The sequence below is a fragment of the Mugil cephalus genome, chromosome 11 (genome assembly GCF_022458985.1).
Source record: "Mugil cephalus isolate CIBA_MC_2020 chromosome 11, CIBA_Mcephalus_1.1, whole genome shotgun sequence".
NCBI classification, from domain to species: Eukaryota; Metazoa; Chordata; class Actinopteri; order Mugiliformes; family Mugilidae; genus Mugil; species Mugil cephalus.
In genome coordinates, this window is record NC_061780.1 from 11,722,692 (window position 1) to 11,749,347 (window position 26,656).

The following is a 26,656-nucleotide window of genomic DNA, read 5'->3' on the forward strand; positions in this document are numbered from 1 at the left end:
AAAAAAAAAAAAAAAAAAAAAACACACTACACAAGGCAGTGTACATGACTCATATGCTGTTGGCCTATTAAGTATGTATAGTATGTAATCAAATATGAAGGCATTTCTGCATAAACAGACACCTGTAATCCAAATATTATGTTTGAGACATTTTATATTGAAAGTAACACAAGTTCACTCACGACAGAAGGTGCTGTTCCTCCACTTTACAATGTGAGCTGTATCATTTCGACAGGCAGCAGCATAAGCCTCCAAAGTAGAGCAGAGGGCCTGCTGAGTATCATTATTAGAACATAGGTCAAACATGCTCACTGTTGTTGAGATTGTAGTGTAGTTAAAAAGGTTGTGGCATAAATAGAAAGGGTTTTGAGGTGACCAAAGGTACTCATGCAAGGATATCCATTCATTGGCTAGATCTCTTTCCTGTAGATGTTCGGCAGAGCAGTGCGGGCATGTGTCACCGCAATCTGCTGTACACCGAGTTTCCGGCTCAGGGACTCTCCAGCTCCAGGCAAATGTCGCAGCATCTACAATCTCACCACGTGGAGTTCTGAAGTCGTCCTCTTTGATGCCATTATTATTCCCACATATACCACTGACTTTTATTTTGCTGGACAACAGGATTGTGGCAATGTCAGAGCAGTCATATTTGATTTGGACGCCTTGCCTGGTTTCCACAACAACAAACACGTCAGTGCGATGAATTTTCACAAGTCCAAACTGTAGAGTCGCGGACAGAGGCCTTTTCTCACCATTTACCTGTGGAAACGGAACACACTTTTACATTATTATCATTATTTATTTATTATTAAAATGCATGTTAATTCAGCATATCTAACAATGTTAAATTCATGTCTACTTTGGAGGAATTGGTTAAAGTTACATGAAAAACTCACAGTAAAGCAAGAATGAGTCACACGTACCCAAACAGAGCCTCTGTCCCCTCTGAACACAGTAATTTTGTCTTCAGCCACTTTGACATGAATAGCTTTGACAGAGGAAGTCTCGTGGGGGGTCCTGTCTTTCTCTACCCTGACCCAAAATGTATTACTTTCACTGGTGTCATTTAATAAATGGATCAGAGTGTAGGTACAGTTTCCTTGAAACTCAAACATTTGTCTGTCAAAAGTGTAGAAGTGGGCCCCTCCAAGTACCCAACACTGCCTTTGCTGAGACGTGTTCTGGACACAAGTTTCTCCGTTCTCACAAGTTTTATTATCACCAGCTGAAAGAATAAGAAATGTAATAAATTATTCAATGAACAGGACCTTCAGTGGAAGATACCTGCAAACAAGGATTACTTATGAAACTGCCATAAATAATGTAAACAAACGAATAAAATAACTGAGTTGAAGTGCAAATATTTTACAGTGATAAAACGGTATAAAAGCATATTGAGCTGGAAGACATTACAGGTAACTATGAATTCAATCTTTTGTTGGAAAAAAATGCTGGGGGGCAGGGGGGGTCAATATTATCATTGCTTGGCAAGGAGGACAATCAAGCTAAAGCCCTCAGGCCGACAAGAGACTTTAAGCACATAATGGCTTATTCAAAAGAGGTGAGGGGTTACCCTCATTTTAGGTAAAATGGCAGGACACAGAAAAACAATGCATTTGTTGTATATGCACCATTACACGTGCACCCTGACATAGAAAAAAAAAAAATAAGTTGCATATAAAATCTGATAATATCAGCCATGCATGGTGTAGCTGACTAAACAACAGTTATGTGTTGTTTAGCCTACGTGTAAACGTCACTTAAACCAGCAGAACCAGCTATGCCTACCGTTCCTTGCACAGCCCCAGGTATTGTTGAGGGTGCAGCTCTCTCCCTCAGGGCATGAAGCTTGCTCACAGCACATCGTGTTGGCTGCAGAGCAGTTACACCGCTCAGAGCATCCTTCTGCCCACAATATAGCCCCAATCTACGGAAAAACAATGAGTCACTTTGTGCATTACCCAACTGTTCTCTTGAACAGCAAGCAAACAACCCAGAATATTAACAAAGGGCTATGGTTTTAGTAATTAGTCATGTCTCACCTGTATAGGCGTGAGACATGTTTGGCTAAGACATTTATGAGTCATATTATTAAGAGTACCAAACCAAGTTCGTCTGCAGTTAAGTTCAGCTTTAGAACAAACCGTGTTTGCGACTGAGCCTACACTTCACCATTTTTTGAGCCATGGTTTGTGATAAATATATTTTCCCCTTTCAATAAATGTAAGGTTAACTGTTACAAAGTGGAATAATACAGCTATCCACCTCATAGTAGTATCCATGGTAAAGGCAACCACATTGCTCAGATGTGACGCAACCATTTCCACTCTGCACATGTCCAGGGTCACATCGACACCCCTCATAGCAGGGCCAAGGGCAGGTGATATCGGATAAAATACCACAGGACTCAGGGCATGCATCGACACATATATTGTAGTGTGAGTTTTCAGGGCATGAGGGCGCTGTGGGAGGGTGGAGAAAAAAAAAAAAAAAAAAAAAAAAAGAGTATAAGGAACAGAGTTGAGCTATTCTTATCAATCAGGGAACACAATGTATGGAGCTTTAGTCAACAGAAGCATGTGTGCAGACGTTTTTCAGTTACATGGACTAGCTCATCATAACAGAGAAATGAAAACAACACATGTACAGGTTAGAGTTGAGATCCATTATACTCACTGCACTTTGCACCCCTCCAGGGTTTGACCATAGCTCCTGCATCCTGGCATGCAAAACTGTACTCCATCAACCTACTGCAAAACAACTCTTTGCTCCCATTAGACATGCACAAGTCATTCACACAATTCCTAAAGAAGGGCCTTGGGTCCACAGTGGAGTGGCACTGACTAAAGGATCCTGCAGAAGAAAGCAGCATGCCGCAGAGACTATCTGATGCAAATTCAGCTGTCATGCTAGAGTTGCACACTGGACAAGAACCCCATTCATCAGAACAGTTAATTCTAGGCGGTGAAAGTGACGAGGAAGATGCAAAGATGGGACCTTCATTTGCAAAACTACCATTGACTTTTTGTTTGCCATTTTTCATATCAGCAGCTACGTTTTTACACAAGCCACACATTTGTCTATGAACAGCCGGAACTGCTATTTGTACCAGATTAGGACCTCCATAAGTGACAACAACTCCAGTGTCTACAACAACACGGATCAGCATGCCAGAACGCAGTATTACTACATGAGCCAGCTGGACAGGCGTACCCCTCAGAACACCATTGATCTGGAAAATTAAAATATTAAAGTTACAATTAAGGCACAGTAATCAGTTTGTGTAAACGTCCAGCTACTTACCTTCACTTTCCCCAGATGTTCCATCTCTAATGAAATGTTCAGTCCATAAACCCTGATGTACAGCTGACCTTGCTGGAAAACAACAGTGGGGTCTGACTCCTCTTCGTCGTCACAGGCCTGTGACAGAACATAACGGTAGCTTCCCATATTAAAATCAAAGTTATCTCCATCATAGCTCCTGAAATGTCTGCCACCCATGACTGTGCATTTAACAGGATATAATGCGTGGCATGCCCTGTGGCCATCCAGGATGGTACATTTTGTTCCATTTTGACATGTAAACTTGGTACATTGCACTCTGTTGTGGCTCACACAGACGCAGTGCAGCTGACAGTGTTCATCAGGGTGGAAGCTCTCGTGGATTTCGCGGTAAACACCATCATAAATGCAGCCACATTCAGAGTTTGGTACACACTTGTCACCACTGTAGAAAAATCCAGGTTTACAGAAACAGCCCTCTTTGCATTTTAGTCCATGAGGAGTTTGAGGGCTTTCTACACAGTCAGACACATGACTAGAGCAAAGGTGGTATTCACTGTTAGGTGGGCAAGAGAGATCTATGGAGCAAAGAGATGAAAATACAAGTTAATTCAAAATACTGAAACTGTGCAAACACAAAAGAGACAAACTTCTATAGTTACTTACAACAAAAGTTGGAAGCCCTCCATTCAGCCACTAAAACTCCCATTTCTTGACATAAAGAAACATAGCTAGACAGAATCTGACATAGGGTAGTCTCGTTGCCATAACAGAGGTCGTGAACACAGTTATCGTAGAAATCTTGTGGATCAATGGTTTTGTGGCAGCTCTGGAATGTCCCCTGTGCATCCAGTAACCTCCCACAGAAATCTTTTCCCTGGTAAAGAGCCATATCTTGTGAACTGCAACCTGAGGTGTTCGCAGGTACATACACACATTCATCATGGCTGGTTTGCCAATAGCTAACGGCCTGAGAGTTGTCAGTGTCATCGTCGGGCATCAGGTCATCATGTGGATTACCATTAAAGTTCCCACAGAGGCCGCAGAGAGTACCCGAGAAAATTCTTGGCATTTGAACAGTGAGGCTGTGAGAGCTGTACGTCACAATCACACCAAAGTCAGTCTCTATACATTTTGACAGTCCAGTCACGTAGAGGTTAATTTTGCCTCGACTCAACACATACGGAAAATGTAGGAGCAGGCCGTTCACCTAAAACAAATGTAGTATTGTAAAGTTAATGCATGGTAAATTAAAACTCTTTGAATAGATGTACAATGGTAAATTAATGAGCCTACCTTAACCTGGTCACTCCAATCATTTGACAACTCAATAGAATAACCAGAGACAAGCATTTTAACCCAGTGAAAGGAAACATTGGTAGAATTTTTCATCTGGTTCTGGACCTCCACATTGAAGTCTTCCAAGTCTCCCCAGGCAGGACAGTGAGAAGTGAGTAGGTATGTACAGTTGCCATTGACATCAAAGTTCCGTCCATCGAAGGTGGTGTAGTGAGGATCTCCTTTAGCAATGCATACACCAGGCCCATGCACCTGACAACCCAGGACTCCATTTAGAACCTTGCACATTTTGCCTTCCTGGCAATTAGAGTGAGCACACATAACTTTCTTGGAGTTAGGCTGGCAGACACATTCCTCTTGGCACTGCTCATCAGTCCAGAAGTTCTCTTTGGGGAGATAGTAGGAACCTTGGTGAACACAACCACATTTGCTGTGTGGTACGCAGCTCCCACTGCTCAGCAGATACCCCTTATTGCACTGGCATGACTCCACACAAGGCAGTGTGCAATTATGATGGGCCTCTGGGTTACTACAGGTAGCTGGGCAGGCAGAGCCACAAATCTCATAGTGACTGTTCATAGGACATGCCATAGCTGTAGAAAGAATAGACACACTTATAAATTCCTTCTTGTTAACCAACATAGGCATTTATAAAAAAAAAACAAAAACAAACAAACAAAAAAAAAAACTCACGGCACTTTGAGATGGATCTCCAGTTGTAGACTCTGGCCCCAACTTTCTGGCAAATGCTGGCATAAGCTGTAAAGACCTTGCACAGTGAAGAAGCAGCTCCATTGACACAGACGCTGTCCACACAACTGCGGACAAATGGCTCTGGATCAATATAGGAGTGACAGTTTGCAAAAGGTCCACCACTCCTCTGCAGTAGAGTGCATCCAATCTCAAAGAAGTTACGTTTAGTGCCAGAAGAGGTTTTGGTTGTGCTTCGGCTGCACACTGCACATGAGACACCACCGCAGTTTTCAATACAGGAGCCAGTGGCACTGTCCACCACCCACGGCAGGGTAAAATCCACAGCGTGGGTTTTATCAGAGCCTGTAGTAGCCATTGCGTCATCTGAGGAGGCATGTAGTGCATTTCCACACAAACCACACAAGCGTCCATAAAACGCTGGGCCAACTTCAACCTGGAGATGGTGCTTCCAGTCATAGCGCAGAACCAAACCAAAAACAGCCTCCAAGACAACACTGGATCCACTCGCATACAAGCTGAGTGACCCATTCCCCAAGGTGAGAGGTAGGTTCTTCTTCAGCCTGTTAATCTATGAGTTCAAAAGGCCAAAATAAACCTTATAAACAAAAATATGTAAAGTAAATATGCATTTTAAATTTACAATTCATATCACTTACTCTAACATGATTTTTCTCATCTTTAACTATGGAGATATTAAAGCCCATGATGCTTATCTGCACTGTGTGGATGGTGGAGAGAGTGGCGCTGTTCAAATATGCTCTGGCCATGTTAATCTCAAGTGGAACAGACGTATTTAAGCCAGGACAGGAAGTCTGAACTAAAGTGTAGTTGCAGTTTCCCTGCAAGACAAAATCTCTTCCACTGAATGTGCGATAAAAAGAATCACCCCATGCAGAGCATATTTTAGTTTCCAAAGAGCAGAGGGGTGTTCCATGTTTGACAGAGCACTTCTGTTTGGGACTACAGTGTAACTCTTCACAAGAAGCTGCAGCTGAAATAAAAAGAGACAAGAGAAAAAGGTTAACATTTTGGTCCAAACGTTACGGATTAAATTAGCCCCCCAACTGCTGAACATATAATTCAAAAGCCACAACAGATACCTTTTCCACATACTGCTGGATACAACCATCCGTTCACGTTGCTCAGATGGAGCCCTGCATCTGGGTGAAGAGAACTGGACTCTGGATTATCAGGCAGCCGAGCAAAGTTGGGCTGCTTTGAGAATTCAACACCGTGCTTTAAATCTTCCGTGTTATTGCTGTTATCTCCCCACTCACTCATATCACCTGAATCAAACATAGCTACAGGCTGACAGATATCAGCTACAGACGGAAGCACTATTAGAGTTGAAGGACGCTGTCCGTTGTGAAGTCTGAAGTAAACAAGCTGAAGAGGACTGTCACTACTAATGCGGGTTTTATCTGAAGTCACAATCGTAATGGTCTTCATAACACCAACAGGAAGGGACACATTCTGTTGTACGGTGCCGTGTGTGACGCGCAGATCGGTGTTGACACTAGTCATTGCTAGCAGGAAACTCAAAGTCATTTGTGTGTCATTTATTGGAGGGATAATATAGTTAAAACTCCAGAGAGAGACTGGTTTCAACTGAGAAAATCCATACGAGCATCCCCCTGGTGAGTGTTTGGAGCATGTGAAGCCAACTACGACACCCACAGCTTCTTGGGAGTTCAACTGTGATCCAGAGAAACTGGAACTGCTCTGAAGGCTAACACTCTGCAGCACCCCTAAATGTAGCCTAAGGACACTACCCTTGGGGTGAATATTGCCTTTAAAGAGCACTTCCCCTGAGAGGAAGATATCCACTAATGTTTCGCGGTCTGAACTGGTGATCACCAGCTGGCTGACATGAGTCTTGTTAGGGAAGTGAGGAGTAATGGGGTAGTAGCTGGTCCCCCAGGAGGACACATCATAAAGGAGACTGTGGTCACAGCCAAACTGGGTACAAAATGAGGCAAGTACCGTGACAGGCTGTACAGACGTCACACTGAGAATGTGGGAGGAGTGATCACTCTTAATTTCCACTGCAGGTGGCAGGTGAATCGTCTTTGACTTGTTAGCAGGGAGGAAGATCTGCTGCATGAAGCTACTTTCCAGAACCTTCACAGTCACTGAAGTCCAAACATCCAAAGCTGTGACAATTACTTGATGGCTGACATTTACTGTAGGGTCATTATGAGGAGGAAACCCCATCAGAAACCTCCTACCAGGACTGGCCACAGACAAGCCTGCAAAGGAGAATATAACTGAATTACTCTTTTTATTCAATATAGAAATCTTTGAATATGCACCCGCATCACGACTGCAGGAAATGTGCATATTGAGCGAAGAATAACACGATTAGCAAACAAAGATGAACTACCCAGATGGCAGCAGATGATTTTATGACAGCAAACAACACACCGGCACTAAAGTGATTACTGTACATCTATTCACCGAGAGTGCTGAGCAAGTTGCACAATACGCAAGTCTACTTGCAGAACAGATAAGAAGGGAGGTGTCATGTTTCAATACGCTCGACAGCCAATGGAGAGCGGTTTCGAGCTCCTGACTGAGTACACCTGTATGAATGTGCTCACTCACTGGCAGTTTCCATGATAACAAGGATCTTGACGTGGGAGCAACAACATACCAGCAGTGTATGAAATCAACTCAACAACAGCTCTTTTAAAAGTAAGTTTAACTTTCAGGAAGTATATTAAATGAATATGGGCTTACTTGCTAAGGAGAATATTGTTTCCTATGAACTGTTTGCATTGCATGATATGTGGTAGTTATCTTTGTAAATAGTTGCATAACTTAACAAGGTAAACTAACCATATTTGAACAAAAGTAAAATGTGCTTGCCAAAGTATTGTCACTGCACTGGTCGTATGGGGATGCATTTTCACAATGCATGCATCAAAACAGAGTTGTGTTCTGAGGAGCGCACAGATTAGGATCAGTTGTTGTCTCAGTGGTTAACTGATGACTTCAACTGAAAACTTCGACAAAGAGAACTTCTCAAAGTCAGAGCCATGAGAGAGGAACGGACAGTTTAATGTGATTTGTTGCCAAGTTGACCTTAATTAAAGATCAGCACCTGGAGAGAGAGTTTAAAAAAAAAAAAAAAAAAAAAAAAAAAAACCTGCCTGAAAACCGAGAAACTTACCAAGACCCAAGAGACACAACTGAAGCAGCAGGGTGAGCTGCATCACTGCACTGAAACGAGGCAACTCACACAGATGGAGCAACAGGTTTTACTTCTGTTTCCCCACAGTCGATACGTGTTACGTGTGTGCATGCCCCAGAAAAAAAAGAAAAAAAAAACACTGAACGGTGAAACCAGCTGGGCTAGCAACACACTGCCAGAGACAGAGTGTGGACAGTGGTGTCTTATTAGCGCACCTGTGTCAACTGAGAGCGCGTGGCCGTCATTATTAGTCATCTAATTACGTCGCAGCTGCATGCCCCCCTCACTAATTAAGGTCTGTTTTGCGTGCCCTTATGCAAAGTTTTGTTCCAGTTAAAACGGAACCCAAATTTGAGCATCTAGCCGTCATCCACCGCACAACTCGAAACCATCGCATTCAGGAAACCGACGGGGTATTTTTTTTTTCCGCCGAAGCTAAACACCGAGACACAGGCGTCAAGGGGCAAGCTCAGCTCTAAACGAGGTGGCTCTGAAACCCGTTGTAGGTGAGGGTAGGGTAGAGATGCGCCGAATTTGGCCCACACACTGCTGCGCACACAGGCTTTTCCTGTTAAGACTCGGCTGCGCTGCGACTCATCAGATCGACAGTGACGGCGGTGAGTGCGCAACTTCTCAGGGCTGAGCAATTTCCACTTCATTATTACTATTATTATTTAATATATAGGTTATATATGTATATATATCCATCTGTCTGTATTGGTAGGTTCTTGAAATATGAAATGTTGCTGTATGTGTGATGATCGCACAAATGGTACTAGGTAGCCTACAAGTTCTCATCACGTTTTCTTAACTTGTCCTGCTTTCTCAACGTAGTTGTGAACGTGTGAGTTGAAACAGCTGACTTGCTTACTAGAGAAACAGGTGCCTTAAAAAAAAAGAGCGCTGACTCGTCTCAGACAGCACCCCTGGTCTCTTTTCCTGTGCCTTATGTAACTACAGCATGTTCGACCGTCATCCAGCTCAGTGTGCTGGTGGCGAGTGTGCACTGTTGGTTTTGTGTAACTTTTTTTTTCTTTTTTCTTTTATTTTTTGGGAAAAAAATCCCCAGGCTAACTCGTGCCCGGCGATTGTGTAGACGTGAAAGTGTTCACATCTTCAAAACAGAATTGGGTGTTGCTTATTTTCACTTTTGGAACCTGCATTTCAGAAAGCCCTCAGCGTGGCTGAGACGGGTCCTGTGATAGTGCTGCTAACAAAATAATGGACAACACCTTTGTCTACATCTGATTAAAAGGAGAGAGGGAAAAAAAAGAGTAAACCTCATGTGTACTGCATGTTCTTTCTGGTTGTTGATGTTTTGGTTGTAGCAGAGGGTTTAAGATGCCGGCTTTTTGGTGCAATTGTGGAATCACATCTCATAGATTTTTATATATATATATTTTTTACAAGCATTCATAGGGGGCAAAGGGGTAGGCAGGGCTGGCCAAGCGAATGCAGGATATGGGTCTCCAAGATGTCAGTGAGTCACCGTCATATCCTCCTTAGCTCATTGGCCTGATGCTCAGAAAGTCACCCACAAGCTATTTGTGTTGGAAATAGCTGCACAGTTGTCACGGACGTTGTTTATCCATGGTGGATTGCTCACTGGTAGGCAAGGCACCAACTGAGGTACTGTGATTCCTGCTTTATTTTATTTTGTCATTAGTTTTCTTGTTTGCGCTCCAGCGGCATAGCGGTGCATGTTATAGAAAAACCGAATTTGCATCAGTGTCACTTAGATAAACAGCAGCAGCTGTATAGATAGCAGACTTGAGTAAACATTCCGAGCAAGAATATTTTCTGTCCTCACTGAACCAGAATAAGCACCCACGTTTTAGAAAATTGAATGGCAATGCATAACAATTGATCTTGGTGCTTTTTTTTTTTGTCCTTCTCCCCTTCTTCACTCACTTTCCTTATTGTTGGGCCCATTCTTTTTTTTTTTTTTTTAATTTCCTTTAGAGTGTGTTTCAGCTCAGTCTCGTGGAGGTTTTCTCTGCGGCCCTCTCATCCATCTCACAAATTTTCTTGCTCCTGTTTTTCTGTGACTTCTCCAGACCGCATTAGTTCTGACAAAACGCGATTATTATCATGGTCGTCGGTGTCTTGTCAGTGATGCACAGTGGTTGAGCGGTGGGCTGTTATCAGTGCAAGCAGATAAGAAATCATCTGTAACCACTGCGGCTGCGTAGTCCCATTCATGCACATGTGACAGGCCTGTTTGCAAGTGCATTTTGTTGATAAAGATTGGATTTGGGAGTAGAGGAAGGCGTTAATTTAAAAATCAACCCTGTAAACAGTATTTAATTGTTCCTCCATCAGTTGACGTGGCCCGGCGGGTGTGAGGTTCAACAGAACCGACACACGCCCCCTCTTCCAGCTTCACTACAGTGAATACCAGTTTGTACAGCTCGGCGCTGTTGTTTCAAGATGTGTTGATTTCTTCATTTACCATCTCTGGCCAGAAGACGGCCAACATGTCCACTTTATAAGCAAGCCACTGGTTATTTTATGCGTAAAAGAGTAAATTCAGTTACCATTGAGACGTGTGCAAATATATTTCCCAATTTGAAAACTAACACGGGCGTCAGGAGCCGTTTTGATACAGAGGCAGCGGACCGGGTTGATAAATATTTCCAAATTGGACCAGCTTATTATTTCACCCAAAGTGACTCTGAAAAGCAAATTGGATACAGAAGGGGATTTTATTTGCAGCTTCTTCGGATGGTTGCGTTTTGAGATTTACTTCAGCTATTCATGAGGCCATAACGGCCCCACAACGCTACACAACGCTCTCCCGTCAGCCCCCACTTCAGTTGTGTGATTAACATCCATTTCCCATATAATCAACCAAAAGGGTTCTCGCTGCTGTTGTGCCATTTAAGCACGCATCTGGTCTTGTTGTGGGTTGTACTCTTGCGGTCCCACGTGCTAGATATTTGTCTTTCACGATAGACCTCTAGATGTGCAGCAGATGCAGTATTTGGGGATTCAGAAACCTTGCGGTAAGAAGGAAGCGAGGCTGACTGATCTTCTTGCCTTATGTTACTACATCTTACTATTTCACTTCCATTCAGCAAATATGGTAAGCGGAGTCTAGAGAGCTTGGTCTACTTCCTTAAATTGTAGTACTGAATGGGGAATCGTTGAGTCAGTAACTGCTTTGTGCGTGGCTAAGGTCAGTGTTTGGACGTGTGCCACCATCGCTCATAGCCCTGTTATATAATCTGCATCTTCACAGTGTGGGTCACCTCCGTCCGCATGGTCATGAACTATGGAGGAAATAACAACACAATAAGCTTGCTGTAAAAAAAAAAATGTGGCACGGAGGTCGGTGAAATTCCCTCTGTACAGTATCAAACACTGGACGAGTGACTCTTGGTTCCTGATTGCATGCCAGTTACAGTGGCTAAATCCCCCCTGCCCCCACCCACCACCACCCACTCAAGGCTCCATCCGGGAACTTAACTGGAAGAAGGGTCGATTCCCATGAGTTCCGATTTAAAAATACCCACACACGTATTGTGTTGAAAAACAGCTGGGGCTTTGTTTGACGGGCTACAAACATCTGCGTTTCACATCAACGTGGTGGGGAACGGAGGTGGTGTTTGTGTTCAGGCCCCGCGCCATGAGGAAGTGGGGATTTTTTTTTTCTTAAGAAAGAATAACAATGTTAAGTGTTTTTCTTGATATCAGATGAAAAGGATACGTATATTGTTAGATTAAATTAGGGTTGTTATTTCCTTTCCCACTTAGCATGACAGTATTTTTCGGCAGGATGCAATAAACAGCTAAACATCTGATTATGTGATTCTGCCAACTGTAGTCTTTCTGGACACTTCTTCTTGCGCAACACCTGACACCTTCAGAGAATGTCAAATAGACACTTGTTGCCTTGTAGCTGAGTGTGACAGAATTTTCAGTACAGTGTTTCTGCTGAGCATTGTGGGAAATAATGTTGCCATCACTCCTTGCTGAGATTGCAATCTAGATTTGCATGCATGCTTCTAAACTAGTACGTCTGTGCAAGACTGGTTGGCTTGGAATCCGTAGTTTTCCACTGACTAGCACAATGTGATCCTGAAACTCAAAGCACCAGACAAGCCCCAATAATAGACGGCGTTTCTGCTTTCCATCACACCCTGTCGCGAAACCAGAATACAAAGATTTTGCACACATCAGTGACTGAATATTAATGGTAGATATTTTTAACTTGGTTTCCTTTCCTCCTGCAGCATTTGAAGATGATGCGATTGCTGTTCCTGTGTCTGCTTCTTCTGCTGCCAGCTGCTGCTGGTAGGTTCTCATCTGTGCGATGCTTTCAGGTGATAAACATCTAATCAGGGTCTCTGCATCCCTGCGCCGAGATGCTCTCTTCAACTAACTACATATGTGTCATGTGCAGCCTCGTTAATATATGCACGTGCAGTTGAAGCAGTTTCACAACCACCTGAAAGAGAGGCTGCTGCTGTCGAGCGTTCACACACTGATGATAAGGATGGCATTAAAAAAACAAAACAAACGACATGCAAAGCAAAATTAGCAACAGTATTCCTGTAGCTGAGCTTTCTTTATAAAGAAGAACAGCAGACTTCACTGGATGTATTAATTACTGGAATGTATTTAAGCTTACCTTGACCCAGGTAGCATTGATATCCAGTCTGTGTATATATTCTCTAATTATGCACTTTCTACATTTATTTATTTTTATTTTTTTTTTAGTAGATGTTGCAGACCTTGTTGAAGGATCAGCTGATGACGGTACGTATTTAACATCTGGGGTAAAATTCAGAAAAAAAAGTAGCACATACTGAAGCGTTTTATTCTCCTGGACACAGTTCACTGTCTTTCTTTCAAAGGACAGCAGCAGGTCATTTGCATCTAGTGTCTGCGTGATGTAAATATAAGGATAAAAATAAAAATTCAAAAGAATACCAATTTAACCTGAAACGGCATTGAAACTGTTATATTCTGTCAATGTGTTCAGGTCATTGGCTTGTTTCTAAAGGCTTCTTATGCTGTTGTTACCATTCCAATATTCCTCTGTTGTTGTTTTGACTTTAGAATGAGAATAGAATTTCATGTCCAACAGAATGACTGCAAAACATGATGTAGGAAAATAAATGAAGTATAATTTTACTCTGCCGTTTATCCTCCATCTACACCTACACATTTTTATTCACTTTAAGTGCACAATAAGAGCTGGGGTTTATTCTTCCTTCAGAGTTTTGTTATATACAGCTTTGTTCATTTCTTTTTTTTAAAGATGGAGTTTTGTGTTGCTGTCTACACTTTAGATATATCGTGTATATATAGTTTTTAGTTCATCTATACGATATTGATTTTTGTTTATCGTTTAATTATTTTTTTTTTTGCTCTCAGACCTTTTAGCTCTTAACTGCCTTCATAAAGTCCCCAGTCAATATTGTCGCTGAAAGTTCTCACGATTGCACAATAAAATAACTCTTTTTAAAACTTTTTCTGTGTCCGTATTTCACAGATGCAGACGATGAGGATTACACAAGTGGTGAGTTTATTGTGTTGGTGCCCAAGAGTGGATAGTACGCACACACTGCAGCGGTTTCCACCCAGACTTTGTGAAGGTTAAGGTCCTCTGTAATTATGGCCAGTAGGTCGACATCGTGTGTAGCGTCTTCTAGTGCAGTGAGATGTGTGAAGAGCTGTGGCCCCTGTTGGCTTTTACCTCCCGCCACCCATTAAACACTGAATAGAATCAATTAGCTCTGTAGAGAGGCCCCGTGGATTCTGCTGAAAGGCCAATGAACACGTCGACATCTCCGCCATCCTGTCGGTCAGCTAATCAACATTGGCATTCTCATTCTCTCTCCACGCCTCTCTCTGTCACTCCTCATCTTCACTTTGATAGACATTTGATAGAATTACAGATCTGTTTAGAGCGGGGCTGCAGCCTGCCTGCTGTTTGAGAAGCAGCATTTCTGCAAACAGCTACTATTCCACTGAAGCCTCAGTCATCCCTCTTTTTGTATACATTCACATAAACTTTTTTTTTTGTTTTCTTATCCAGTTTCTTAAAATGCACTATAAACATCGCAGGCAGCAGACAAGTCAAAAAGTCTGAATGTCCGAGAATAGCAAACCTTGTTAAACTGTTTTCTTACATTGATTTCAGATCTCAATTCTGTCCCTGTCCCAGATAAAACTAAAGGCAAGGAAGAAGAAGGTATTTTAATTTTTATTTTCTCACGTGCAACAATGTATTGAAATGATTTTCATATCAATCTATGAACGATTCATGAGATTATACACTGATATCAAGGTAATTTACAGCGTAATGTTCTTGTGTTGTCTTACAGGTCAGATGACCCTGATCATCATCATTGTCGCTGCAGTTGTGTTGAGTCTTACAGTTGCAACAGTTGTCAGTAAGTGTCCAGTGCTCTTTTGAGACATAATGTAGTGACTGTTCATTACATTCCCACAGTTTGACAAACGTGCTAAGCCCTTTGGTGCTTGGCTAGAATCACTGTTGTCCCTGTGTGCCTTGTGAAACTGTTAATACCTTAAGCAAATATGAACGGTTCTCTTGTGAAAACATGACCTTTTTACATCTCTTTTTTTTTTTCCCTTCTTTCTCCCTTGCAGCCATACTACTAGTAAGACGCCATGTGCACAACCGGCAGCAAGGGTAAGGACAAATTACCAGAGTTGCATTTTCTTTGTGTCTTTTGTATCTATGTACATCACTGTCACGCTCAACAACAACATTTTTTTTTCATGGCCTCTGTACATATTGTGTCACCGTCCGACTAAGACACTCGTTTTCACGTTGCGCCAAGTCAGCTGCCGAGTGACGGAACCAGTTTGATGGGTAACAGCTTTTCTGCTAGATTGCCAAATTGCCCTACTTCATCCAACTTGTGATCCAAGTCATGAACATCTAAACCAGTGAAAGACACTCAACTGAAAAGAACACAACTAGCATCCACCCATTTGAGCTTGTCTCAACTCGTTCAGCAATTAGTATTACAGCCCGAGTGCTTCCCACCTATCCATCTTAGTCATCAAACAATAGCCGTAAGACAGTGTCACTGGGTCTGTATGATCGAATGGGACAGGACCTGACCTGTTCCAACGCTTACCTCATAAGCCCAGCTCTGAGTAGACAATTCTACAGAGAAGTTAAACTACCAGGAAAACATGATCCTGGCCCCATGACAACATCCAGCCAACGGCACTCAGACAGCAGAACAGCCTAAACCAGTTATACAGAAAGGCACTCGCTTTGCACATGGCCTCCCCTCCACACGTTGTGTGTTTAACAGTCGTATGAAGGCCTTTTACAGAGTAATCAGTTTCTTTTGTTCTGGAGGTGCAGTGTAACATGACTTGTGGGTTGGGTCAGAGGTGTTATGAAGTTCAAATGGTGCTCCTGGGATCTTTGGTGCAGTGGGAGAGCAGCCTTTGCGGAGCAGACACCCAAGTCAATCTGCATGGGTTAAATTCCTCTGCAGGATTAGAAGCAGCCTCTCGGGCTCTCTCTCTGGGTGCTGACTGATCGTTCTGTTGAAAAGAGGCTTAATCACACAGCAACCCCTGGCTTGTTGGATCAACAGTGCCTTGCAAGGTTTATAAGTCCCACCTGGGGATGAGCTGTGTTTCTGAGGTAATGGAGTCACCGTGCACCTGTCAAAGCCCTGCAGCAGCAGGCAGACGCCCCGTTTCCTGTAATCCGCCACACAGTGACGCTTCTTGTCTTTATGCTAAAAAGCTGAGAGAGAACTTCATAATATCTTAAGCATGGATGTTGCTCCTGCCCTGTCTCAACTCACACTCCCAACTGTGCTTTTCATCCCGTCTCCTCAGAATCTACTCCGTGCCGATCGAACAGGATCAGAAAGGTGCCATCTAGTTCCTGGCGGAGCATCGGCCCTGTAACACACAGGCAAGAGGAGAAATGCATCTGGCTATGTTCTCTCCTACCCTTTCACTCAGGACTTCTTTGCACAACAGCCGGCTTCTCACTGTTCAGTTCATTGCTCACTCCTACACAACCTCCTATACATGTGTAACATATGTAATTTGTGTTTTTTTTTTTTTTTTCTTTTTTACTGTTGTATACTTTGTCTTTGTCCCAGTCGTTTGTACTCCACATACACACAATTTAGCCTGGGACATTTGGAACACATTCAAACCTTCTAATTGGATTCTATTTGAGGAATCCAAATCAAAGCCACTGAATATGGCTTGAAGCTTCTTTTGTTAAAAGGGATAATTTAGCACAGCCAGAGCTCCCCCCCTTTTTTTTTTTTTTTTTTTTTTTTTTTTAACTGCCTGAAACAAGAAATTATTCCCACCAGCTTTGCAGTGAAACCGTATTTGCATTTGATTTGGTACATGTGGAACAGACCTGTCTGCGAGAAATGGTCGTTGAGTGAGGCAAACCATGCTAATCCACACTAAGCTAGCCCAACGCTCACCTCATTCCCTTATTCACTTGTCTTACATCTTCTGTTCCTGGCCCATTAAGAATGACAGGAGGCAACGCAATAGGAAGATAGAAACTCGCTCTCTGTCTTTTCAGCCTGAGTAAAACAGAACAAGTGGAAATAGTCGGTGCGAACCCTTCCTTGCATTGCTGCAAATTAATCAGCCACCATGAATGATGATATTTTCTTTTCCGACTGTCCTTTTCGTTTTGAAAGGCTTTCACTTTAGTCTCGCAGGTTGTAAATAGCTTCCTGAATGCTGCGGAGAGTTAGATTAATGCCTCCCACGCTGGTAGAGAGAAGCTTGGTGGAAAGGATGGATGAAAGCTCAAATTAAATATAGTGGGATGATTGGGGGGGGAAATAACAACAACGCCTTTCTTTCGTTCATATGGAGAGTGAGGGCTTCTCTGATTTCAGTCAAATGAAATCAATCATGCCGTGTGGAGGAAAGATTTCTGTCCAAGAACCAAAGGCACTGGCTGCCTTATTTGTTTGTTGCCAGCAAAAGGGTTAAAGTGGAAGGGGACTTTTTCCTGACATGTCAGTTTTTCATTTCTAGCTTCATGGGCAGCTCTGATAATGGAGCCGATAACACTGGGAAGGGCTACATGGGATTTGTCAAAGCAGGATATCGCTTTGCTCCCCCACTAAATCTTGTAGCTAATCTAGCCACTGGGGGCAGGGCTTGGTCGGAGCAGTCCCGCCAGCTGTGAGAGTAAAAAATTGAGAAGTCACGTCTTAATCGGGGGTGTACAGCAAGTGCTGGTCTGTGGTGAAGTGCCATATATATAATATGTCTCTGTTCTGTGCTTTTTTTTTTAAATGTCCTTATGCGAACACTGCTATTTCCCAAAAGTGTTGCATTGCCCAATAATTCTTCTTCAAGTGTCTGCATTTCAAAGGGAGGACAATTTGACAAACAAAAAGCAGTTCAAAACATTTCAGTTTAAAATAAATAATATATATATGAATAGAGAGAGAGATTGTATGTGTTTGTGTATAGCCTTTCTCTGCACATTTACTGATACTCCACCATTTCTGTTGGAAAGTGCAACCATATTCGGTCTAATCTTTAAAAACACATTTGCCAAAATGTAGAAAGTGAACAGACTTGTTCAGAAATCCAGTGAGAGTAATTGGTTAATGATCCATTCTTGCAGCCAAACTCTACTGTCACTCCCTCTTGTAAAGCCACACTGTCGTGACACTACCCGTGTATAATAAAGCAACACATGTAGCTGACAAGCTTTTATCTGTCTCAAAGTGATGTATGTGGAAAAGTTGTTTTTTCATTTTTGAGCTGATGGATTCATAAACTGTCAGGGCAAAAGTCATCACCTGTTCATGCAATTGTTCTATCTTATCTTTTTTTAATATATTGTATGTATCTACAGATTTACTAAGCAATTGAATTTGCATCGTGTCTCGTGTCTTTTATGGGGAAAAAATATATTTGGAAAAAGGGAGATTTTTTACATACTTGGGTGGAAATCAGTTATTGGCCAAAGAATTTTATGTAAAATGTTTGCATTATAGCGCCATAGCATCAAGAGAAAGTTTAAATTTGGTCTTCTTTCATGTATGCACTTTTTAAAATCTCACTCACGTATTTTTATGACATTGACAGCAAATGTGGTTTCCTGTTCTGTATTAAAGTGTAAAATACATGACCTGGTATCTCACAAGAACACACTTGCAGTAGCTGTCGTGCTACTGATGGTGTATCAAATTCCTAAACCTGTATATCATGAATTGGTTCTGTTTGCACAGCTGCATTCACCTTGGTTCAGTTCTGATGCCATGTGGAACAGGGAATACTACAGCATATTGTATAGCTACGCTGAACTCTGGATTGTGTTTCTTTTGACATTAAATGTGTCGTAAACTTTGCTTGGTTGGATTCACCCAGTTTGTTTGTGTTGTCCTGATTCCATATGGATGCAAAGATAAAGTGCCAGTGGATTCTCTTTAATCTAGGGCTTTACTCGCTTACAAGCGCCACTAAGAGGCTTAGACGCTCTTACTAAACATCAGATTTTATTGATATTAACAGGGTAAAGAGTGTGCAGGAAGGAACAGGAGTGAACTGGCTCTCTTTTTACATCCTCACTGAACAGTGAAGAGCATGTGAGATTGTCCAGTAGGACGTGCTATGGAGTAATACCTCATAACCCTTTAATAATAATCCAAGCTGTGTGACGCCCGTGGCTTTTCTACTGGTAGCAAAGGTCAGCAGACCTGCCTAATGAGTAAAGGTGTGATTAAAGCATGAATCACCCTCTTCATTATTTGCCAAGTTAAACAATCTCATTTTACTTCAGTTCTACCAACTAAAGAAATAAAACATGATAAACAGATGATAGATTCACTTTGTCTCCCCTTTGTTTATTATTCAGTGTTTTTCTATGGCATGGTTACTAAGCAGCATATAGTCTCCGTCCACAAGCACAAACATGCTGCCAGGTGTTGGTTGAGTGTTTTTTCTCTTGATGGTTTCTTTCTCTCAATTTGACCTGCAAAAAAGAGCACAAGCACTTTCTTAGCAATATATCTATCGAACATAAATACAAGAACAACGTGGCGCGCATTTGGTCTGCTACCATCTTGGCCAACAAATAGCTTAATCATAATCATTTAGCTTTATTTATCATCACAAAGGTTTCAGTCAGCATTCTGTCATCCCATTATATGTCTGGAGTGACTGATTGCTCGCCATACGTTATCCAGCAGCCGGATATAAATTACTAGTAAAAAATCATTCCACTGCAGCTGCCCAGCAGCGCGGCATAAACTTTACTACTCTCCATGCACAGGCTGCAGCTGTATTTGTTTGATTTCTTTTAATCACCGATATATAAGTTGAACATTAGCCACGTGATAAAAAGGAAGTAAAGGTTACCGCTGTACGTGTTCACTTTGACGACCTCATACGACGCCTGGCCAACCGACTACACTTGCCACCTATGGTCAGAGATAAGGAAACAAATGTGAAGTGGTGGCTGGAGAGACAAAACGTGAGAGGCCTTTGAGCTTTTCAGATACTCACAACTGATGATCATTATGCCCACGATAAAGAGGACTCCAGCAATAGTTAGTCCGGCGTATCGCAGGGACTCATAATCTGGACATATGAGCACAAAACGATCAAACACGGACAACAAGTAATAATATTTATAGCCAAGAGCAGCTTCTTACCGTAATTAAATGGTTCGTCCCATTTCCGATCTATATAAAGTAAAGGGAAAAAAGCATTGACTTAAGTTTGACTACCAAACAGAGGAAGCAGCGACGGGAACAAAACAGAGGAAAGATCACTGGGGAACAGCTGTCAGAGATGGCACGACAGATCTACAGGCTGGGCTGACATGCAGCCGATGGTGTATCAAAAACCCTATCTATGTTAAGCCAACGCAGCGCGAGGACACAAATATCTTATCTCTTCTTGCATGAGGTACAATCAAGTATTAGTCAGTTGGCAAGAGAGGGAAGTGCGGCGTTCTATTCTAACTCTGTGCCATGGGTTTTGTTTGCAAGACAGGGAATTGTGATACTGTCAGCCTGCCGCGAGATAACAATAAAAACGCAATGCCTGTGGCATTTAAGGTAATAATGAGTAGGGGGGGAAAAAAAGGAAAACTCACCCCATTCTTCAATTCGACGGGTCCCTTTGGGGGCTTTGGAGGCTTTGGGGGCTTTGGTGATTGTTTTAACTGGAGTTGGGGACGATGTCACTGTGGATGGTGAAAAATAAAAGTGAAAACATTACTTATTTTTTTGTTGTTGTCTTTTTCAGTTTTCTACCCCCTTTCCCCTTTGCATTCAATATTTATATAGTCTAATATTTATAATACAAAAGTTCATAATTCGATGTTTAACTCTATTTTTAACTGAATTTCTGAATATTTCAGTGGCACGGCTCTCAGTGGAAATTTAGGCTGACACTTCCTAAAGCATATCTGCACTCTCTCCGTCTCTATCACTCTGCTTCCCTCTTTTCTCTCCAGTGCTCTGAAGTGCAGCAGAAAGGCTCCTCCATATGTCTCAAAGTGGGTGGGAGAGTTTAACATTTTTTTTTAATTACCCCATAATAAGTTGCTATGCTGACTGCGATGGGAAAGTGTCATGAAGGCCTTTTCAGTTGGCGTGAGTAGACCTCCAAGTTGACTGGAGCCAAACTCAATGGCTCCACCAACTGGATGTTTAAGTGTGTAGTCTGAGAGAGGATTGTTACCTCGTGACGGTGGTGGCTTTGTTTGTGGTTCTGATGTCACATCTCTGGGAGCTAGAGTGAAGGACAGAGATGAAAATTAGATCAAGTTTTTGTACACCTGTATCTTATAAGGACACGAGATTACCTTTTATTGTGGCAGCTGCTGGTGCTGTGGTGTTGACAGAGCTTTTTGTGTCAGATTGCTGGGTTGCGGTCTGTTCAGCAGGGGAGGTATCCGGGGTGGAGCCAGCATCTCTGGTGACTCTGGTTTTCACGCTTCCTTCTGCAGCACACAGAACGTATGTGGTGTGAAAAACTATTGGCACCCTTTCATCTTTTTATTTCACACTTAATGTGTCAGATCAAAACAAATGTAAATATTTGTCAGAGATAACAAAAGCAGACACACAATTTTAAACAAAGGTTTTTATATATATATATATATTTGTTTAAATCCAAACCTCCATGGCCCCATTAAAAAAGTGATGCCCCCTACCCTAAATAACTGGTTGGACCCTTAGCAGCAACAACTGCAATCAAATGTTTGCGATAACTTTGCAGAATTGTTGTACTTCAGCCACATTTTCCAGTATGAACCATCTTTTTAAGGTCATGCCACAGCATCTCAATAGGATTCAGGTCACGACTTTGACGAGGCCACTACAAAGTCCTCATTTAGATTTTCTTCTTCCATTCAGAGGTGGACTTGCTGGTGTGTTTTAGATCATTGTCCTGCTGCAGAGCCCAAGTTTACTTCAGCTTGAGGTCAACAATAGATGGCCAGACATTCTCCTTCAGGATTTTTTGGTAGGCAGCAGAAGTCATGGTTCCGTTTATCACAGCAAGTCCTCCAGGTCCTGAAGCAGCAAAACGGCCCCAGACCATCACTCTACCACCACCAGATTTACTGCTGGGATGATGTTCTTTTTCTGAAATGTGGTATTACTTTTACAGAAGATGTAATGGGACACACACCTTCCAAAAAGTTCGATTTTTCTCTTGTCAGTCCTCAGAGTATTTTCCCAAAAGTCCTGGCGATGTTTTCCGGCTAAACTGAGATGAACCTTTATGTTCTTTTTGCTCACCAGTGGTTTTCATCTTGGAACTCTGCCATGTAGGCCATTTTTACTCAGTCTCTTTCTTTTGGTGAACACTGACCTTAACTAAGGACTGCAGTTCTTTGGATGTAGTGTTGGGGTCTTTTGTGACCTCTTGGATAAGTCGTCGCTGCGCTCTTGGGATATTTTTGGTCGGAAGGTTCACCACTGTTCCATGGTTTCTCCATTTGTGGATAATGGCTCTCACTATGGTTACGGTTACAAAATCTTTAGAAATGGCCTTATAACCTTTTCCAGACTAATAAATCTCAAGTGCTTTCTTTCTCATTTGTTCTTGAACTTCTCTGGATCTCCTCATGATGTCAAGCTTTTGAGGATCTTTTGGTCTACTTCACTTTTTCATGCAGGTCCTATTTAAGCGTGTTTCAACAGGGATGCAAACACTTTTTTCACCCAGGGTCATGTAGATTGTTGGATTTTGTTTTCCCTTAATAATACAAACCTTAATTTAAAAACTGCATTTTTTGTGTTTCCTTGTATTATCTTTGACTTATATTAAAATATATTTGAAATGTGAAAAATGTGGAACATTTAGGTGCGACAAAGATGCGAAAAACGATAAGAATTCACACCACTGTAGGTAGAAAGAAAGAAAGAAAGAAAGAGGTGCTGTACCAGTGAGAGTTGCTGTAGTGGATAACATCTTGGTGCCCTCCTTTTGATGTGCTGGTGTGGGAGTCTGAGCCCTTGACACTGTGGGAGGAAAAAGACCCATTCTAATCACCAAAAACAGAAGTCAGATGAAACCCCACAGCGAGGCCTCGATACAGTCCACTTTATAGGAAGAACAAAGCCTGGTGTTGTTTATGCCAGTGATTTTCTCAAACAATGCTGTGATGTATTCCTGGCAGCGGGCAGACTTCAGAATGTGTCTGGCCATGCAGGGGAGAGAGGCCTGCAGATGCACTGAGTATGTCACTGTAATAGTCCTGTGAGTGGTTCTGTGAGGCAGCCTCCAACTACAACAGAGCTGGACTGTTGCGCGAGAATAAACAGGACAGAAGGGCTGTTGTGTGTTTACCCACTCAGCACCTTCCAATTAGTCCTAAAACTCTACAAGACCTCTACTTTCTTGCTGTGATTCTAACCATTTGATGAACCCATATGCAGGCGCTTGAGCGCGCGTGTGTAACGATTTACAGCCGACCCTGTCAAATACATTATGTGCACGTAAAAGCCTTTTTGTTTACACTGTAAAGTCGTTGGTTCATACGTTTTGAGCGAGCATATATTGTTCCCGTGTTGAACACAACTTTATTTTAAATGTGCACGTTTGAACGTAAACAGCTTACAGATCATAATCAGTTTATTCATTTAACAGGAGCCTGTAATAACACTGCATACTCTTGTTATTGATGGGGGGGGGGGGGGGGGGGGGGGGGCATCCAGTCACACCAACTATCACACCAACTATCAATTTAGAATCACCAACGAACCTCACAATCATGTCTCTGGACAGTGGGAGCCAGAGTTGTTATTGATGTTATATTAAAAAAAATAAAAAAATGAATTGAATTCTGTGGCTCTCGTGAGTTGGGTCAAGTACATTCACACAACCATTTACCCAGTAGGTTAATTACAGGGAAGTAAAAATTTAGCACCTCGTGCTGGTGTTGTACTAAATTGTTACACCTGTTTAAGTTTCTAATCCACAGAAGTTGCATCTCGGAGAAACCGAACACAACATCTGAAAGCAGAAACAACACATTCTTCTTCTGCTTCTTACAAATGACACATTTGGCAACAAATACACCGTTGCTAGCGCAACAGAGGTAGCGTGCCGCTTAATGTTTTCTGATGTTGCATGATACTCGGCGGTTACTTCTGTGTGACGGCTTTGAGTCAGTTTCCTGAAGGGGGTTTCACTCATACTGCAAAACCCGCCTCAGTACACAACACACAATAACAGTAACAGGTACACGATGAACTCATTATTTATTCATCAGTGGAATTTATTTATTTATTTATTTTTAACTGTATTAGCATTTGCAAATTAGCATGTGAGTTTCCTGTTATTGTGGTGAACACAGTAACTCAGTTTCTTACTTTGACCTCTTTCTATATCAAGTGTCTTCACATACAGCCAGTTCAATCAACATATGCTTTTCACACTCACCACTTAACATGAAGAACAGAGTCAAGGAAGCCCAGTAAATCTGAAAGAAGAAAACGCATTATAAGTATGGGATGCGAGACGAGGATTCTGTTATTGTATCTCTTAAGCTGTGTCCTGTATTTTTAACACAGTTTGGTATAATAAAATTGAAATAATCTCTAAAATCTGTTATGTAATCCAGAACCTGTCAGGCAGCATATATAATCGCGTTATGAATGCATTCGTTACACAGGATTGGAGCTGATACATTCAGACAAAACGTCTCAGGCGCGCTTAAAAACAGCGTTGATTCATTGCGGGGTTTTTTAAAGTCACGGTTATGATCTTATAATTGTTTGGCCGGGGCTTGAGTAAATAATGTACATTAAATGGGAGGATCTGCCTCGACAACTGAGGCAAAGATTCACCCTGGAACATTTTGTACAAATCTATCAGACAGGAAGATGTGCTCATCGAGGTTAGCGCCACATGGCCTCCTCTCCTTCCTCCTGTTGCGTGCGCGCAACATCACCCACGCGCCTCGCACGGCATGACAGAGAACAGATTCCTTCTTTGAAAGTCAAGGAGACTTTTTGTTTATTTGTCAAAAAGTAAGTGGTAGTGATCAAGGCCAGATATTTTGCATGCAAACCTCCCACACGTGTCTGTCCTGAAGTTTATGGCACTGTATATTTAACTATATTATATTTTGCAAGCTGACACCAATTTAAAAAAAAAAATAAATAAAAAAATTGCATTGGAGGATGTGCTGAAACTACTTCTTTTTAACATAATGGAAATCCTGCACCAGTGAGCAGCAGTCTACGAATCAGTGGAGAAACTTACTTCTTCCTCCCCCTCAACATATTGCCAAATACCAAACAACACTATATAATTACAAAAGTAAGGAATATGAATTGTGGGGACACTGTATGATTTTATAGCAACGTGGAGGACCACGAAAAGCTACGAGCGGGTGCAGCCGAAGCAGGTAGGGTGACAGATGGAAGCCTGTGCGTGGTTTGAATTCACCCCAAGCAGAAAGCGAATCTCGATCTTTGACCTATCCTGGTGGCAGCTCATCCTCCGGGCTGGGAACAGCGTGACAGGTGAGCGTCCGTGCTCGTCATGAGCTGTGACAGCTCAGATTAGCAGGTCACGCCAATCTTCATTTCACTCCAGAGCATATGTCAAGATGAGGCCTGTTTCCCCTGGGCTGTGCAGGCGTCTTCCCCTTCCCCTGGCCTGACCCCCCGCCCGCTTGTTTGTCACATCCAGCGCTCTCACTCGCTCTCCGTCTGTCTGTTCATCCATTTGTCTGTCATCCTCCATCAATCTCTCTTCGGCTTGCTTCACCCAACAGAGCCCAACAGCCCCCCGGATATTCAGTCTTTCACCGAGGCTCTCGCGCTTACCTTGGTGTCCATCCTGTGAGGTGTCCAGAGATGTTTCCACGGCCTCATTATCTTCCAACGCTCCGTGCTGCGAGTTCTGAAAGGCTGATGGAGAAGCTGCCAGCCAAGCACACAACCACACCCATGTGCTCGCTCACTGCCGCCACTTCCTCATCCAACTGTCTGACGCCTGTTTCACTCTTTCACTCGCTCGCTCACTCGCTCTCTCACACACCCACTGTTGTCTCATGACATGGCCTCCTCCAGTTTGCTCTTTGACTTTTTCACTCTCACTTCTGTCTGTAGTTCATCCGTCTCTCTCTCTTTTTTCCTTCCCGTCTTATCCATCTCAGATAACCGCCTCTCCCATGTTTATACAGCACAAACATTTCTGTCCACAGTTTGTCATGTGTATCCATGTTGTTCACAAACAAGAAGTGGCATGAGCGAATTTACTCGGAAATGCAGGAGAAACTGGGGGAAATTTTAAGTATATTGTTTCTTTCTTTTCTTTTATTGTCTCCCTCCTTCATGTTATCAAATGCACGTGTCCGTAGTACTGCATGCGTTACACACTATAGGTCTAATTTTTCTGTGTGCAATTAAACATTTATCTGATTTGTTAGTTTTTATGAAAACAGTTTATACAAAGCCTAATTAAAATGCCAAAGCTCACAACACGCACCAACTCCACTATTATTACATTAGCGCAGAAAATGACTTCCTCCACATTTATCATGATGTATTAAAGCTGTAAGCGATTGCTGCTGCAAATTTCTTTAATCAGTTCTCTCTTTTTTTTTCAAGGCCGTAGGAGCAGGGCCCTGTGATTATGACCCTACAGCCTTACCCAGCTGAGAAGCACAAACCTAGACTGTTA

The 26,656-nt window shown here is 42.4% G+C and overlaps 3 protein-coding genes across 8 annotated transcripts in view; 1 reads left to right on the plus strand and 2 right to left on the minus strand.

Moving 5' to 3' along the window:
- The window catches only part of LOC125016038 (IgGFc-binding protein), a 35,182-nt gene extending 26,586 nt beyond the window's left edge, over window positions 1-8,596 (minus strand). Inside the window, exons 1-12 of the mRNA XM_047598204.1 lie at window positions 8,468-8,596; window positions 6,396-7,544; window positions 5,952-6,286; window positions 5,275-5,863; window positions 4,579-5,174; window positions 3,949-4,492; window positions 3,304-3,860; window positions 2,677-3,232; window positions 2,266-2,462; window positions 1,789-1,927; window positions 924-1,225; window positions 183-759 (exon numbers count right to left, since the gene is read on the minus strand). Coding sequence (XP_047454160.1) covers window positions 183-759; window positions 924-1,225; window positions 1,789-1,927; window positions 2,266-2,462; window positions 2,677-3,232; window positions 3,304-3,860; window positions 3,949-4,492; window positions 4,579-5,174; window positions 5,275-5,863; window positions 5,952-6,286; window positions 6,396-7,544; window positions 8,468-8,510 — 5,584 coding nt within the window. The 5' untranslated portion in view covers window positions 8,511-8,596. The remainder of the gene's footprint in view (window positions 1-182; window positions 760-923; window positions 1,226-1,788; window positions 1,928-2,265; window positions 2,463-2,676; window positions 3,233-3,303; window positions 3,861-3,948; window positions 4,493-4,578; window positions 5,175-5,274; window positions 5,864-5,951; window positions 6,287-6,395; window positions 7,545-8,467) is intronic.
- Window positions 7,880-18,849, plus strand: si:dkey-262k9.2. Of its 6 annotated transcripts, none has more exons than XM_047597966.1 (8): window positions 7,880-7,989; window positions 12,724-12,784; window positions 13,211-13,249; window positions 13,989-14,015; window positions 14,640-14,690; window positions 14,824-14,892; window positions 15,113-15,155; window positions 16,334-18,849. In XM_047597966.1, the coding sequence occupies exons 2-8, from the start codon at window positions 12,733-12,735 to the stop codon at window positions 16,377-16,379; spliced, it is 327 nt and encodes a 108-aa protein (XP_047453922.1). In that variant the 5' UTR covers window positions 7,880-7,989; window positions 12,724-12,732; the 3' UTR covers window positions 16,380-18,849. The 6 variants fall into 6 exon arrangements, with proteins under 6 accessions (XP_047453922.1, XP_047453924.1, XP_047453926.1 ...); XM_047597968.1 differs by having other exon boundaries at window positions 13,214-13,249; XM_047597970.1 differs by lacking the exon at window positions 7,880-7,989 and adding an exon at window positions 7,997-9,105 and having other exon boundaries at window positions 13,214-13,249.
- A 470-nt stretch (window positions 18,850-19,319) lies between these two features.
- fxyd5 (FXYD domain containing ion transport regulator 5) lies at window positions 19,320-25,982 on the minus strand. Its single transcript, XM_047597963.1, has 10 exons — window positions 25,798-25,982; window positions 24,404-24,443; window positions 22,903-22,980; window positions 21,315-21,452; window positions 21,191-21,241; window positions 20,601-20,690; window positions 20,155-20,184; window positions 20,006-20,080; window positions 19,859-19,920; window positions 19,320-19,472 (listed from the first exon to the last, which is right to left on the minus strand). The coding sequence occupies exons 1-9, from the start codon at window positions 25,843-25,845 to the stop codon at window positions 19,871-19,873; spliced, it is 600 nt and encodes a 199-aa protein (XP_047453919.1). The 5' UTR covers window positions 25,846-25,982; the 3' UTR covers window positions 19,320-19,472; window positions 19,859-19,870.
- Window positions 25,983-26,656: the final 674 nt, after the last annotated feature.

Coding starts and splice junctions, on each gene's coding strand:
- si:dkey-262k9.2 (XM_047597964.1), top strand. CDS start 10,079: ATGGTGGATTGCTCACTGGTAGGCAAGGCACCAACTGAG. Junction 13,250..13,988: donor TGAAGGATCAGCTGATGACG/GTACGTATTTAA, acceptor CGTATTTCACAG/ATGCAGACGATGAGGATTAC. Junction 14,016..14,639: donor CGATGAGGATTACACAAGTG/GTGAGTTTATTG, acceptor CATTGATTTCAG/ATCTCAATTCTGTCCCTGTC.
- fxyd5 (XM_047597963.1), bottom strand. CDS start 25,845: ATGAGGCCGTGGAAACATCTCTGGACACCTCACAGGATGGACACCAAG. Junction 24,444..25,797: donor CTCACAGGATGGACACCAAG/GTAAGCGCGAGA, acceptor TTCTTCTTTCAG/ATTTACTGGGCTTCCTTGAC. Junction 20,185..20,600: donor CCGTCGAATTGAAGAATGGG/GTGAGTTTTCCT, acceptor TACTTTATATAG/ATCGGAAATGGGACGAACCA.